At 41.3% G+C, this 16736-nt stretch overlaps 1 protein-coding gene across 1 annotated transcript; it reads right to left on the bottom strand.

The window, feature by feature from the left end:
* Positions 1-142: 142 nt before the first annotated feature.
* Positions 143-9955, bottom strand: wdr41 (WD repeat domain 41). The gene is made up of 13 exons (XM_023960517.2): positions 9618-9955; positions 8894-9009; positions 8332-8380; positions 8123-8245; positions 7989-8051; positions 7114-7225; positions 6967-7029; positions 6785-6889; positions 4536-4720; positions 4348-4469; positions 2332-2417; positions 624-757; positions 143-552 (listed from the first exon to the last, which is right to left on the bottom strand). Exons 1-13 carry the CDS (start codon positions 9663-9665, stop codon positions 412-414), a joined length of 1347 nt encoding a protein of 448 aa, XP_023816285.1. The 5' UTR covers positions 9666-9955; the 3' UTR covers positions 143-411.
* Between the last annotated feature and the right edge of the window lie 6781 nt (positions 9956-16736).

The raw sequence follows: 16736 nt of genomic DNA, 5'->3' as shown, positions 1-16736 counted from the left end.
AATGTTTAGCTTTAGGCTTTTTTTTTCTGTTTTCCACACTTTTCCTTTGGTCCAAGCAAACTTCAGAGCTTGGAGGAATGCTGAGGAGCCGTTTTTTACAGGAAAAGTTCACTTCTCTGAGGATTCTAAAGGATTTCATCCATTCAAGATAAGTCATGATTTATTTTAGGAACAGTTTCACCACGTAAAACCAAAAATAAAATCCACATTTTTTATTCCTTCATAAATATTATCGGCATCAAGGAACTTTAGTGCAAATCTGATCATCTGTTACAGCAAAACAGGAAATGATTTGACCAAAAAACATTTCAAACACGGCGCTAAAATAACCAGTTTGATGGCGACGTCTCAGCCAACAGGTAGACGTTGTAGAACGTAACAGACCGTCCAGATTCCGGCGCCTGAAAGCCGTCACAGTCCGCCGTTCTCCTCCAGCTTCTGGAAGAGCGCTTGGCTGCGCAGCCGTGACTGCCTCTCGCCGTTCTTCCACAGAATCAGCAGGTGGTCAGCGGAGCACGTCACCAGGCCGTCCTCGCCAAAGCCAACGAACATCTGAGGGAGGGACGCGTTCAGGAGCATGGCGCGAAAGGCGGAGCGGTATTCGGAGGGAGCGGGCCTCCTACCTGGACGGCTCCCGAGTGTCCGATCAGATCTCCGATCAGCTCCAGTTTCCGCGTGTTGGGGAAGTCCGTCGCCTTCTTGGACGGAGGAGCGGACTGTTTGCTGGAGCGGCCAAACGTCCAATTCCCGAAGAAGCCTGAGGCCAGATCCCAAACAGCGAGATGTAAAAAAGCGGAATCTTAAGGGTTAGAAGTCAAGCTTACCTAAGAGCCTCGAACCTTCTTAGGAAACAATAACCCTTAAAATATGTCTGTTTCCTGTGTCAATAAAGATCATTTCATTTTGTATAACTATGGTAATTGATCGTCTTTAACCCTTGTGCTATCCTAGGCACTTTAACATTGGGAGTTGGGTCATCTAGACCCACTAGACAGTGCTCTGAACCTTTTTTCTTCAATGATTTGTGATCTTCACTGGTGTCCATGGATTACATGAAATCTTTCCACCTTTATTCCACCTTTGTCATGGTGGGGAGAACACGTCAATGGAAGGGGGGGGTCATCTGGATCAGTGTTTTTCAACCTTTTTAGAGCCAAGGGACACTTTCTCCTTGACAAAAATCCCGCGGCACACCAGCATCCAAAAATTAAAAGAAAGGAGAAACTCATAGTCTGTATTGATGTACAGTCCCTCCACAATCTCACATGCATTTTTGTGATAATTGTGTCAGAAAAAGATGGAAGCTGCGTTTTTTTCTTCTAAAAGATGTAATTTAAATTAGAAGATTTAAAAACTGTTGTGTGTTCGTTGTTGTTTCAAGACGTTAAACACGAAGACTCATTGTGCGCTGAGACGCTGTCACTTTAACCCAGTGCATCATGGGAGATGTAGTGTAAAAACAGCCAGAGATCGTTTCTCTGAGCTTCATTGTTTCTGGTTCACTTGTTCCACGGTCTGACACCAGATTCTGTGGGAAGCTACACCGCTAAAGACGAGCTTTAGCTGGTATTTTTGTTGGAACTGAGATTTTATGAGCAGAATCAGAACAAGGAAGTGAAGACTTTAACCACTTCTGATTGGTCAGACTGATGACGTGTGATTAAGCCTCCAAGAATGATTGGTGGAGACAGTTAAAGGGGCGGGATTAAATCGCGGTACCGTCATTCTTATCAAAATGTCTTTAATTTAATCAAATGAACACAAAGAAAAAAGTATTTTATGATCTTTCATCTTCCTAACTACTCAGTGTTTTATCAGGGCCTGTTTGGATGAACACAGAGCTGATATCCTGGAGATGGGAAATGTTTTTAGATCAGTAAATGAGGGGAATTTCCCACGGCACACTGGTTGAAAAACACTGATCTAAGATAGCACAAGGGTTAATCCAGGCGGCAGAGAGATTCAATTCTGACTCTTTCTGGGATTTTTAAAAAGAATTCAGAGTAAAACGTCAAAAAATCCAGAAATTTTTATGAGTTGTTGATTTCTTAATTTCGTTTATAAACGAGAACAAATCCAACCTTCAGCGCTTTTGACGATGTAAAGCAGCTGAAAATTTGAACAATAGATTGTTCAAGGAGAATTTAAAGCATTTATTTGTTGAAATGTTCAGTCAATAAGTCTGGATCAGCTTAAAGAACCGGAAATCAATTCACTGCTTTGGTGATTCTTAGTACTAACATGGATGTGAAATCTAGATCCTCAGAAGATTTCATCCTGGATAGCGAACCGTTTACCACTCGGCTCTTTTCTATGGAGGGCGGAGCTCACCTGCAGAGGCGGGCTCGGCAGGTAAAGGTAAGTCCTGGATCTCCCACATCCTCACACTGCCGTCCTCAGAGCACGACATCAACTCGCTGGAACAGAAAAGGTCAGGAGGTCAAAGCAGGAAGCAGCCAAACGACTTTTCATGTTTAGAAAAACAAAACCTTTTCCAGTAAAAGTGACAGATGAGAGAAAATAAATGCTTTCAGCTTTTATTTTGTTAAAAAAGGAGCCTCTTGGAGGCTTAGTCAGGAATAGATAGATAGTTAGGAATAGATGGCATTGACTGATGATTTTATTGTCTAAGAAAAATTCATGGACATTTTAAAAAAAGTCTGTATTTAGTCTGTTTTTTTAGGATCAAAGTCCTGTTTTTGTTTTGTTTTTAAATAAAATAATAAAATACATTTTTCATATTTAACCCTTACGAGTTCAGGTTATTATTGGATGTTAACGTCAATTTCTGTTCACTTTGCTTTTGGTATCATTTCTTCAGCACCAACTCACCTTTATTTACATTTTATAGTCATTTTCTCGAATGACTTCATCTTAAAGAAAGAAGTAAAAGAATTTTGTTTGTTTTTTCTGTGAAAATCCCATAAATATTTAACTTTTTTAGGAAAAAGTAAAAATGATTTGTGTAAATAGGAAGAAATTTGTAAACAACAACAAAAACACTTCGAATGCAGCTGATGTCACAGGCGGGTTTGCATTGCTGTTGCTGAAAAAAAAAAAGTCTCAAAATGAGATACTGACTCAGAGTAAGAAATAAAAGGAAAAAAATGAAAGAAGAAAAATAAATGATAAAAAGTAGTAAAATTATGAGAAAGAAGTCAATCTTTTACCAGAATAAAGTCTTAAATTATGAGAAAGTTACAAAATCTACAAGGAAAAAGTCATGAGGATAAAATTGTGATTTCCTAAAGATAAATGTGTTTATTTTCACCAAAAGTAAAGCATACTCGGCAGATTCGTCTACAAAGTAACTTAAAGCATAAATTTACGACTTTTTAATCTCCTAAATTATAGATTTTTTACGCAGAATTTTACAACTTTATTCTTGTTAAATTTTGACTTTTTTTAATCATTTAACAACTATATTGCCGTAAAAGTTTTCATAATTGTACAGATTTTTTTTTTGACTTTTTTCCTCATAATTTTACAACTTTATTCCTGTATATTTATTAACTTTTATGCTACAAGGACAACCAGAAAAAAAGTAGAGAATTTTAGATAATAAAGGAGAAATGTTTCCGCTGATTCTTTCTGTTGTTTAAATTCACGTTAGGATCCTACAGGATGAAGAATGTTTTAATCAATAAGATCAATTTGACATTTTTTTTCTTGAAAGTTGCGTCTGCTTTCAGTTCTGTCCTGAAACAAATGTGCATCAGGTCTGCCAGGTAGGAGTAAAAACCGTAGAAAAAAGATTTATCCTAGTTCCTTGAGGTAAAACTAGAACACTAAACAGTTAGCGCATCTTTAAATTGACAGAAATGTTCTTTAAAGTTGGTCTTGTGACGCTCCTCAAGTCAATTTTCTGAAATACTTTTACAATAGCAGTGCGGTGCAGTGCTGCCCTCTTGTGGCGGTCTTCTTTACACCACTTTCTACTCTGTAATCATCAGAAAACATCAATGCATTTTGGCGAGGGTTCAAAAAGCTCCAATGGCGTGTTTTCGTCAGAAAAAAGATCATAAATCCTGATCTCGCGGCACCAATTAAACTGTCAAACGCATTTGTGCCGGTTAACCAGCATCCTGGCACGCTGCAGGACGGATTTACAGGGGAAAAAAACCACTCAACAAGGAAGCATCTGATCATAAAAAGCTGGCTTGTTTTGCTGAATTTCCTCCAGGCTTCCATTTGAGTTCTAAGCAAATGTGCTAAAAGTGACCATCACGGCTGCCGAGGTCACAGGAAGTGGCTCCTCGCCTCAAATCAGAACAGCGGCGGGCTTGAGTTGGTTTCCTGGCAGGGAGCTGGAGCGCACGGACAGAGAGGATTGTGGGAAAGCCTCACCTGTCAGACAGCAGCATGGTGTGCAGCACGTTGGAGTCGTGCGCGGCTTTCCTGTAGGCCGCCACTGATTGGCTCTGCAGGTCGTACACGTACAGGCCGCTGCCCACCGCCGCCAGGATCAGCTGCAAACACACGGACGCTGTCACGGACGCCGCGAGGACGGAACGCTTGTTCGTGTCCACACTCACCTGTCCGTTGGTGGTCAGGTGCTGGATGGACATCTCGCTGGGCCGCAGAGCTTTCAGCCGGCTCTCGCTCTGGACGCCCGTTTGTGACTCCTCCCACAGGATGTGCTGGTACTTCAGGGCGTTCCAATCAACCGCGTCCCACAAGATCAACTCGCCGGCGTGGGAGCCGCTGGCGAAGAGGCGGTCTGAGGAGCAGGAACCCAGAAGTCAGGAGGAAGAAAAGAATGAAATGATTTTATTCAACTTTTAAATAAAGTTTTGTTCAAAATGTGTCACTAGAGCTCAGATCCTTAGGAGGATTTTAGGAGAATCCTGTGGTTTCTCTGCTTGTTGTGTGTCTGTGTTTTGTGAGTGTTTGTATGTGCGTTGGGGTTTGTGAAAGTTTTGTGTGAGCATGGATACGTTTGTGTGTTTTTGTGTCTTTGTGATTTTTGTGAGTCTCTATCTCTGATTTCGCATGTCTATGAGTGCGTGTCTGTGTTTGTGTGCAAGGGGGTGTGTATGTTTTTTGTGGTTGGTGTGTGCAAAAATGTACAAGTGCGTGTGTTTTGTGTACACGTGTATGTCTGTGTGTGCGCATCAGTGCAAACACACATATGTGTGTGCATGTGTGTGTGTTTTTGTCCATCTCTGACCGTCTTCTTTTTGCTTTTTGAGTGCATGTCTGTCTGTGTGTTTTTGTGAGTTTGTTTACGTCTAAACAAAAACTAAACTAAACTAAACCGTAACCATATCCTTAACCCTCCTCCGGGTCCGTGAGGAAAAAAAAAGAAAAAAGTTCAGCACTGACTGCATGTATTTAGAAAATTACGAGCGAATAAAAACGTTCTAAAAAGAAAAGTAAGGAACTCCTTAGTGTGGTCCTGCTTTCAAGCCCAGTCGTTGTCACGCCCCCAAGAGTCATATACCCCACTGTGATTGGTTGGTTCGTCAGATCCGTGCACAACACTGAAAAAGTGTCATTCATACAAACTGGCGGGACGCATTGACATTAAATTTTCTTATTAAGGCGGGGGCCGCAAAATATCATCTTGAGGGCTGCAAATAGCCCACGGGCCGCGAGTTTGAGACCCCTGCTCTAAAGCTTCCGATGCCACTGAACCCTCTAAAGGATCCGAGGCTTCTAAAGCTTCCGAGGCCTCTAAAGCTTCCGAAGCCTCTAAAGCTTCCGAAGCCTCTAAAGCTTCCGAAGCCTCTAAAGCTTCCGAGGCCTCTAAAGCTTCCGAACCCTCTAAAGCTTCCGAAGCCTCTAAAGCTTCCGAGGCCTCTAAAGCTTCCGAAGCCTCTAAAGCTTCTGAGGCCTCTAAAGCTTCCCGAAGCCTCTAAAGCTTCCGAACCCTCTAAAGCTTCCGAAGCCTCTAAAGCTTCCGAGGCCTCTAAAGCTTCTGAGGCCTCTAAAGCTTCCGAAGCCTCTAAAGCTTCCGAGGCCTCTAAAGCTTCCGAAGCCTCTAAAGCTTCCGAACCCTCTAAAGCTTCCGAAGCCTCTAAAGCTTCCGAGGCCTCTAAAGCTTCCGAAGCCTCTAAAGCTTCCGAGGCCTCTAAAGCTTCCCGAAGCCTCTAAAGCTTCCGAACCCTCTAAAGCTTCCGAAGCCTCTAAAGCTTCCGAGGCCTCTAAAGCTTCCGAGGCCTCTAAAGCTTCCGAAGCCTCTAAAGCTTCCGAAGCCTCTAAAGCTTCCGAGGCCTCTAAAGCTTCCGAAGCCTCTAAAGCTTCCGAACCCTCTAAAGCTTCCGAAGCCTCTAAAGCTTCCGAGGCCTCTAAAGCTTCCGAAGCCTCTAAAGCTTCTGAGGCCTCTAAAGCTTCCCGAAGCCTCTAAAGCTTCCGAACCCTCTAAAGCTTCCGAAGCCTCTAAAGCTTCCGAGGCCTCTAAAGCTTCTGAGGCCTCTAAAGCTTCCGAAGCCTCTAAAGCTTCCGAGGCCTCTAAAGCTTCCGAAGCCTCTAAAGCTTCTGAGGCCTCTAAAGCTTCCCGAAGCCTCTAAAGCTTCCGAACCCTCTAAAGCTTCCGAAGCCTCTATAGTTTCCGGGGCCTCTAAAGCTTCCGAGGCCTCCAAAGCTTCTGAAGCCTCTAAAGCTTCCGAGGCCTCTAAAGCTTCTGAAGCCTCTATAGTTTCCGGGGCCTCTAAAGCTTCCGAGGCCTCCAAAGCTTCTGAAGCCTCCAAAGCTTCCGAAGCCTCTAAAGCTTCCGAAGCCTCTAAAGCTTCCGAAGCCTCTAAAGCTTCCGAAGCCTCTAAAGCTTCTGAGACAGACTCACCATTGACATTGATGAGAGCTCTGATCTGGTCTCGGTGGTCCGACAGACAGCGGATCTTTGTGAGCGACACGTCAGAGTCGTCGGAAAACGTTAGCCTGTAGATGACTGCAGAGAAATGAGGAGAAATTCCTTATCGACGTTTCTCACGCGGAGTGGCGACAAAACCAATCCGGTTCTTTTACCGATCTCTCTGTCCACCGCCGCTGCCAGGTGGTTCTTGGGCAGCTCGATCAGAGTGGTTACTCCTGAAAAAACACAAACGTTCAACGGCTGTAGGGGGTGGGGGGGTGGGGGGCTCAGCAACGATGGCACAAAATCTGCGTTCTCACCGCTGTCGCCGTGTGTCTGTTGGAGGCACCGCAGCTGGAAGTCTTTGCTCCAAACACACAACTCCTCCCCGCCGGACACCCACAAGCACAGACGCTCCAGCCCCAGCAGACACTGACACACACAGACACGCACACGTCAGCAGCGGGTTCCGACCTACACACACACGCTTCCACAAACATGAAGCTCCACTGAAGCTGAGAAATCAAAGCTAATTAGCTTCTACACGCTGCAATTAACCTTCATCTGCAATCAAAAGGAGACAATTAGCTTCTTCCAGCTCGCTTCAGAACTTCAGAACAACCTTCAGAGTAAAACCTTTTAATTAGAACATTCCAACACGGAATGAGGGAATCAAGGAACACACAAAAAAAAGACCGGCCGTCCAAGTGGAGCTTCAGCAAAAATGTATTTTTAGTGATCTTCACCCAGAAAACGCAACCAAACGGTTTTTATGTCAAATTTCTGAAGTCTAAAATATTATCAAGTTAATTAAGGAGGATTTTTTTGACAGGATGTATTTTATTTTGAAAGTAACTTCTATGTGCTGCTGTCAAAAGTGAAATAAATGGAACAGGCCGGAGGATGGATGGATGGATGGATGGATGGATAAAACCATAAATAGTGTTGTGTTCTAAAGACGGAGCTGGGATTTTGCGTCTCTCGTTGGGTTTAGTTCTGTCAGACACTGGACCAAACGGTTCTGTTAAGAGTTGATCTAAATTCCAGATGTGAGTCAAACAAACCTAAATTTTATGCAAGAACCCTGAAACCGCACAGAAACAATGGAAATCATGGATCGTCTTTAAAGGATGGAGGTGTAAGAATCATGGTTTGTGTCTCTGCTAACTGAAAGAGCCTCAGAGGTTTTGGTCACCTTCACCGAGGACTGCAGGTCCGACACCGTCTGGACTCTGTTTCCGGAGTCTGGATCCCACAGCTGGCGGTTCGGATAAGGACAACAGGAAGTTCTGAGCGACCATCTGAAAGTTTTGTTGTGGTTCAGGATACGCTGACGCTGCGGTCAGAGGAGGCGGTGATGAGCCCCGTGTGGGCGGCGGCCTCACAGGCGAAGGTGATAATGGCGGTGATTTGCTGGGTGTGGCCTCTCAGCTCCTGCAGCCTTTCGCCGGTCTGAGAGCGCCATCAAAGTGGTCAATGATTGGGAAGCGGGTTTTTTTTGTTTGTTTTTTTAGATCCGATGTCCGGCGGCGTCTTACCTCGATGTTCCAGACGAAGACCAGACCGTCATCCCCCGCAGACGCACACCTGGAACACACATCAGGAACATCAGCTGACAGGTAGAATCGTGTCGCTCAAAAACAGCAGGGTGGGGGCTCCAACCGCCCCCATGGCTCGCCCCTCCCGCCGCAGAATAAACATGCAGGACGAGCGGATGAAATGGAACCACAGGATGCATCCGTGGACTCCAGAAGCAATCTGGAGGGAATTTTCTGGCCTTTGCCCCCCGACTGCGGACCTGCGAGCAACGAGGACAAGACCCCGAGGAGGGGGGTTATTACCGGGGGAGGCCAGGCGTGAAGCAGCCCCCGCACACATAAATGGCCATCTGGGCACTCGCCAGAGGAGAGCAGGTGCTCAGCCTTTCCTTACGCGGGGAGGGGGGCCGTTAAAGGCTGTGCGGCATCAAACAGAGCCCATGATGGGCCTCCTGTCATGCTCTGTAGGTCTGCTGTAGGTGAGGATCTCCTGTCAATCACAAGGGGATGGAGGCCAGCTGGGGGGTGTTATGGGGGGGGGGGGGGGGGTCTGTCTGCTTACCTGAAGTCATCAATCTGCACCAGAAATCGAACGATGTCAAAATGTCCTTTGAGCACCTGCAGCTCAGTGAAGCAGTTTCTGGGCTGTTCCTCTCCGATGCTCAGCACGCCGCTTCTCTGCAACACCCAGGAGGGAGGGCGGGGGGGCATAGGAGTCAGTTCATCTGTTCCACCAGCAAGTTTATATATACATTTAAAAAATGCAAGATTTTTTTTTTTTTTACACCAAATGTGGAAACAAACACATGGAGGTCACTGAATGTCTGGAAAAAGAGGAACAGTTCGGTTTAAGGCGACCAGATTTGACCACAAACAAGTTTATGTTCACATTTTACAAATGCCACAATCTTTCTTTATGTTTCATTAACATAATGCAATTAAACACATACACACACACACACACACAAAAGGGAGAGAAAAGAAGATCCAATTTGTGTTTTCTTTGTCACAAATCTCCACCATCAGAGTGTGAAGAACCGGACATTGGCAGCAGATCTGACGCCTTTTTCTAAATCTTCTCTGCAAACTTCACTCATCTTGGATGTTTATTTCTGAAGGAAACGAAAGACGACTTAATAAGAAAGAAATTCGCTTTGTCCTTTTATTTTGACACTCTGCGTTTGTTGTGAGGGCATTTCCGGTTAGACGGAGGTTTAATTTGAAGGTTTGGTTGGAAAATGTCGATTCTGTGTAAAAAAATAATTTAAAAAAAGCAGCGAACTTACTTCCACTGAGCTCTGCGCTTCTCGGCCTCCCAGAAACCACCGAAGCATGATTTGATACTTTAGACCCAGAAAACAACCAAAAACCAGGAATCTGCTTGATTTTGTGAGCGGAAACGTCCAGTTTTGGTTTACGCGCTGCACCAAAAACTGACGATTTCTCGATCGACGCGATGTTTCTGACCTTTATGGAGGATTCTGACACAGAACAACCTTCCCCATCCACGTAGTACCTCGATAAACAGAAAGCAACGACGTTAAACCGCAGAATATTAAGCTACATCGTCTGTTTGTTTACGTTTCAGTCATGACAAACAGAAATGCGTTCACGTGACTGAACTACGGAAGCCTGACGCGGACCTTTTTGACGGCGTTCCAGCAACGCTGGAAAAGGGAACTCGATGCCCCCCGAAATGACAAAACAAATCGCTTTTCAGAGCGCAAATACTATTAATATTCAATTACAGGGCATTTTGCTTACTTTTCTTTAATATTCAAGCTGGTCTCGTTTGAAAACACATTTTTAAACAGCTTAAAAGCCTAAAAAGTGGATGATTCGCATGGTTATTTTGGCAATTTTTTACGCCGGATGCCCTTCCTGACGCAACCCTCTCTATTTATCCGGGCTTGGGACCGGCACAGAAGTTACTGGCTTGCAACCCCTGTGGCTAGAGGATGATTCGCTGTGGCGACCCCTGATGGGAAAAGCCGAAAGAGAAAGAAGAAGAAGAAAAGCCTAAAAAGTAACATTTTGCCTTGTTCCTTATTCTAACATACTACAACTAGGTAAAAGAACAAAATATTGGCAACTAAAAATACAAAAATAAGCTGCAAGAAGTCAGAAAAGCCATACAAGTTTATTTTGTGTAACCAACATTGGAAAAGTGCTTTATAAAAAAAAAAGTTTGATTTTATTTGAAAGATAAATCCAAAGAATAGTTAAAATAATTAATTTATACCTCTAAGTCAGTGTTTTTCAACCACACTAAGTGCACACTGGTGTGCCGTGGGAAATTAGCCATTTACTGATCTAAAAACATTTACCATCTCCAGGATATCAGCTCTGTGTTCATTCAAACAGGCCCTGATAAAACACTGAGTAGTTAGGAATTTGGAAGATCATAAAATACTTTTTTCTTTGTGTTTATTAGATTAAACTAAAGACATTTTGATAAGAATGACGGTACCGCGATTTAGCCATAGCTTCAGCTCTGTTTTTGGAAAAGTCCCGCCCCTTTAACTGTCTCCACCAATCATTCTTGGAGGCTTAGTCACACGTCATCAGTCTGACCAATCAGAAGTGGTTAAAGTCTTCACTTCCTTGTTCTGATTCTGCTCATAAAGTCTCTCAGTTCCAACAAAAATACCAGCTAAAGCTCGTCTTTAGCGGTGTAGCTTTCCACAGAATCCCGTATCAGACCGTGGAACAAGTGAACAAAACAATGAAGCTCAGAGAAGAGAGTCTGTCTGCCATCTGCGGCCGTTTTCGCACTACATCTCCCATGATGCATTGTGTTAAAGTGACAGCGTCTCAGCGTACAATGAGTCTTCCCTGTTAAACCTCTTGAAACAACAAAGAACACTCATCAAACAGTTTTTAAATCTTCTTGATGAAATCAGGTCAACAGTTTAGTTCTCCTTCAAGGTTTGTGTTTATTAACAGCCAAACATCCCAGAGTTTGGTCCAAGTCATCTTTCTAACTGAAACACTTTTCTAATAACGTCTGTATTATTTTTTATGTTAAACGTGAGAAGAAGTAATGACAACATTGAAGAAACAGGATTAAGGTGAAGTGGCCAAAAGACACAATTAAACTAAATTGAAACAATTTAATCATCCAAAAAGAAATAAAATATTTTTGTTAAAGTTTTCAAAGACTTCATCTTTGATTAAGACAATAGAAAAACTAATAAAACTTCAACACGTTCACTTTTTGTGTAGTTACAGAAAACATAAATATAATGTCAGTCTTTTTGTGTAGAATTAATCAAACATATTGTGATCATATAATTGTTCAAAAAATACAGTTGCCTTTGCACCAACATTGAAATAAATATGTTTTAAAAATCTCTATTTAGAAAGAATGTATTTATTTTTTGTGAGGTTACACAAAATTGCATGTTAATAAACTTAAGGGAAAAACAGCTACCAGGGTAAAATGTCAAATAATTCAGTTGAAAATTATCACTGAAAACTAACTTAACTTTTATTACAATTTCAGAAAAAACAGCTGCAACTATCAGCTTTTTCTGCTGCAATTATCACAAAAATGCCTGTGAGATTGTAGAGGGACTGTACATCAAAACAGACTATAGAGTTTCTCCTTTTTCAATTACTTTGAATGCTGGTGTGCCACGGGAATTTTGGTCAAGGATACAGTGTGCCTTGGCTCAAAAAAGGTTGAAAAACACTGATCTAACCTTTGTGCTGTGCTATAACCCCACCCTTCCATTGACGTGTTCTCCCTACCATGACAAAGGTGGAGAGGATTTCATGTAATCCATGGACACCAGTGAAGATCACAAAAAAGGTTCAGCGCACTGTCTAGTGGGTCTAGATGACCCCACTCCCAACGCTAAAGTGCCTAGGATAGCACAAGGGTTAAGTAATGATTAAATAATTTCAAATTTTTTCATTTGGTTTCTGTAGCCTCATGGTTTGTTGAATCAGTTACAGTTTTTCTCAGTGGCTTTAGTACAATTCTCTGATCAGAATTGAAGTTTGCAAATACGTGTGTGCATTTCTCAAAACAATTTGTAGAAACAGCAAAACACTTTGGATTTCTTGCAAAAGCCTGTAACTTGCTCAAAATCTTTAGTTCAACTCTCAAAACTAAGTCTTTATGTCATTGAACATGTCAGTGCCATCAGAATGTCAAGTCCTTGTGTCATTGTCTACGAACAAGACAGTCAAATTACTCAGTCATGTTGTCAATATAACTGTGTACTTTAGAGGGAGGTTCTGATGGAAACTATGGCTAAAGTTTGGATGACAATTATTGTAAAATGTAAGTTACACCTTTTTTGATTGATTGCAAGAGACTGGACAAGATTCACATTTACACTTTTATTGTTCATATTGTAATTTGTTGACAGACCATGTCATCCCAACATAGAAAAAACCCACTGCAAACAGTAACACAAAGGGGAAAAAAGATAGGACAACATTCTGTACAACAGTCCAGGCAGTGCAGTAGGAATTGGTGTGGTCTTCCTACACCTCTTGTCGTTCCTGTATGTTAGGACACAAATTCTCATCCACATCACAGCGAATATATCCTCTCTTGCAATGCAGCCAAATATGTTTGTCACATTATGACAACTTGGTCAACCATTTTGCTGTTAATGACTTATGGGATGAACTAATGACTAGGTGTTTTGAGGAGTAAGACTATTGCACAGTGAACTATATAATACATTTTGATCAACATGACATAAACAATTGAGAATGTAGGAATGAGCAGAGAATTGTACATAATCATTTGCATGGATGTACCAAAGCAATTGCAACTTGTTCAAAGAAGTGAGAAACTGCTTATATGATGTGCACAAGTGACATCATGATGTGAAGACTGAACAAATAGTTTTGGGAATTTCATTCTGATCTGAGAATTGTACTAAAGCGACTGAGAAAAACTGTAATCAGACCCTTAGCCAAAAGTAGAACGTGGAGTTTATTTTATCAAGTATACTTGAGTGTAAGAAAAGCAAGTATACTATAGACCATGAAGTGTGGGAACTATACTAACTGAATACTTCTCCAGACAAAATGGGAACATTTTAATTTTGCAATACAAATATATATGCATGTTTCTCTCTGGGGACTCCTGCTTCCTCCCACCGTCCAAAAACATGCTTCATAGGTTAACTGGTTACTCTAAATTGTCCCTAGGTGTGAATCTGAGTGTGCATGGGTGTGTGATATGTGTGTGTGATATGTGTGACCCTGCGACAGACTGGCAACCTGTCCAGGGTGTCCCCTGCCTTCACCCGTAAGTGGCCGGGATAGGCTCCAGCAGCCCCGTGACCCCGAAAGGGATAAAAAGAAGAAAATGAATAAATGAAAAAATATATATATGCATACATGTCTGCACCAACTCCACATAGTTTTCATATGCACATACACATATATATATACACATAAATATATATAATTTAACAGTTGTAGTACACTTAAATAGATTACTTTTTGCAAAGGGAGACACATCTTTCACTCGTGGATGATATACACCATTGTTCTACGCAATTATCTCAGCTTTTTAAATAAAATACCTTCTTGTGTTTTCATTCTGTTGAATACTTGAAGATAAGTTGTTGTGCAAAAGTCAAACTTAAAATGATAATCAACTGAATCGGGAAATTTCTGTCTTTCAGTACGAGTTCAAGACTTTTTTTTTTTAAGTCATTTTCCTGATCTCAATCCAGAAACAACATGAGTGATTTTCACAGCATTATTGAGGCTGATTTAGGGAAATGAATAAAAAAAAAAAAAAAAGGATTTCTTGTTTTTTCCAGCAAAACATTATTTTTATACATATATTTTAACACATTTCGAGGTGTCTTGAAAACAAATGTACAAAACCTCCCATGTTATATGTAATTTTGAGCACAAGGAGCTATGTAAACACATTTAGAAAATAAGAGTTCACGATCAAAAATATTGTTTTAGGTTGTTAAAGGAAATCTTATACAAGACTTATGGGCCAAACGTTTTGAAGAAGGAAAGAGTTGATATTTAAACATCAAAAACAAAACTTTACACACTGATTAAGAATTATGCTGGCATATAGGTATAATTTACCAGGACAGAAAAATTAAATTTTTGTTTTAATAAGTGAAAAAAAATCCGAACCATTCTCCTAAATCTCAATTTTAAATCCTTTGGTGTCAAAACGTGATCTCTTTTGAATCAATAGATTGTTAGATTTACCCTGCAATTGCCCGATATTTTAAGGAACGATTCAATTTTTATTTACAAATCAATCCTTGCACATCATTTTTCATTAAACATGATAAAATAAAGGGACAAACAATTTTGCACCAAAGATCTATGAACATGTGTAATGTGCCTTATGACCACTAGATGGCAGTGTATCACGGTGCTTTCAAATGTAGAAATACACAGACCTCGATCCAAAGAAATGTCCTTTTTTTCAGCTGTTTACACTTTTAATTGTGTTAATTCCTCTTTGAATTATTGGAAAATATTCCTATACAACGTGTTCTTTTATAAAATAAAATCTGTCAACGTTGTCTTTTCAAATTTCCTGACCTGCTCTCCATCCCCTTTCCTCTTCTCTTCTGCAGCATCCTCCTCCTCTTCCTCTTCTTCTTCTCACTGTAACTCCTGTTAACACACATTCAGTTCTCACACAAAGTCACACAGCCCCCGAGCTGTATCTGCTCCCGCTCCCCCAATTGAAGCGACACGCAGTGTGGGGCCTGTGACCTTCATGGTGGCTTGGATCTGCAGCTCGCACTGATTTCTGATTTAGTGTCGATCCGCTGCGCTTGTCAGGGGCTGCGAGGTGCTTTCCATGCGGTAATAGAAAAGCTCAAGGGCAGCTGGAGAAAGGAGGCTCGGGGAGAGGGACCGGCTGTGGGAACAGACAAGTCGTTGTTGGTTTTACTGCTCTGACTGACAGATTTCCCAGCAACAAATACATCTGTACAAAGACGGAGGGTCTAAGTTGAACATGCTCCATTTTTTTTTTATTTCCCAAAAAGGTTTTCTGAAAAAAAAAAAAAACTATTCTGAGGTTAATCCTGAAGATTTTAGCTGCTAAACATTTTCTTTAAGACCAATTGGATCTGATTTTAACTTAAAATGAGCCCAAAAATGAGGATTTTTTGCTGTAAAAACACTTCTTGGTTACAACTTTTACTTTGAAATTTTGCCTTTTTTCATAGAAACTCTTGTCTGGGTGGGCAGCAGAAAAGAGTTTAATTAAATTCTGCCTTGGTTTTATATTTGATGGTTTCATTGATAAAAATCTTTTTTTGTTTTTTTTAAAAGTTGGACATTTTCACAGTTAAGCGTTACAGCAGCTGGACGATGAACTGCACCCCAAAGATGCTCACAAGTCAGTGCTTTTATTATGAAAATCATTTCATGGTGTCCCAGAAGATCTCTTCTATGCTCAGCGGACAACTGGCAAGAATTTACAGAGCTACTGAGAAAAAACCCACAGTATTTTTCAGAATCTCAATATCTCTTTGGTGTCCCACACCATCACACTGCCTCCTCCAGAGGAATGGTTCAGTTCTATGGACTAAAACTGGACTCATGCTTGGATTCCTCCTTAAGGTGTCACAGATACTCAAAATGGGCGTTGGAGGTGGCGTCATGGCAGCAGTCCTTCAGGCTGAAGCGTTGCTGCGTGGAGTTAGTTCAGGAGGTCTGAAGGAAAAGTTACAGAACCTCAGATGGCGTCAGGAGATCCACTTCCTCTACCGCTTACAGCACAAACGTTCAGTTCGGAACCAGAACTGGAAATGCTGAGCTTGACTGGCAGAACTTGCTCATCTGTGAATCTCAGCCTGTTATTCCATTTTATTAACAAATATGGCTCCGTCCAAAAATGAAACACGGCGTTTCCAACAGTTTGAACTTAAATTATGGTTAGAAATATTTCAAATTCAAGCTTCCTCGCTTTCACTGCAAACTATTTCATCCCAGTAACGATTTCAAACCTTGTGTTTTCTTAAAACATTCAAGATATTTGACCAGATTTGAAACTGTTTTCACTCTCTTTGCTCTACGCCTCTAAGCTTTTCTTAAAAAATCAGCAGAATTATTTTTCTCATGAAGAGCTGGAAATAAGGACTTTCTTTTGAAAATGAGCTTGCTTCAAATTCAATCTAAAGACTTGATTTAAGACAAAAACCTTCACATTTCACTGTAAGGTTCAATTTGAAGCATGTCATTTTAAAGTTAGGCGGACATTTATTGACTTTGTTTTGTAAACAAGAACTTTTGGTTTAAGAATAAATGCTGGTTTTAGATCTGATCAGGATTTAGTATGTTTAAAATTCACATTTTGTTCTAAAATGAGTCATTTCCACTTATTACACTCATTTGAAATAAAAAAAAAGAATAATTAGGTTAATAAATCCAAACCG

The sequence above is a fragment of the Oryzias latipes genome, chromosome 12 (genome assembly GCF_053564925.1).
Source record: "Oryzias latipes strain Hd-rR chromosome 12, Olatipes_Hd-rR_3.1".
NCBI classification, from domain to species: Eukaryota; Metazoa; Chordata; class Actinopteri; order Beloniformes; family Adrianichthyidae; genus Oryzias; species Oryzias latipes.
Note: the sequence above shows the minus strand (reverse complement) of the source record. Positions and strands in the feature narration are given on the sequence as shown.

Coding starts and splice junctions, on each gene's coding strand:
- wdr41 (XM_023960517.2), bottom strand. CDS start 9,665: ATGCTTCGGTGGTTTCTGGGAGGCCGAGAAGCGCAGAGCTCAGTGGAA. Junction 8,381..8,893: donor GTGCAGATTGATGACTTCAG/GTAAGCAGACAG, acceptor TGTGTGTTCCAG/GTGTGCGTCTGCGGGGGATG. Junction 553..623: donor GACACTCGGGAGCCGTCCAG/GTAGGAGGCCCG, acceptor TCCCTCCCTCAG/ATGTTCGTTGGCTTTGGCGA.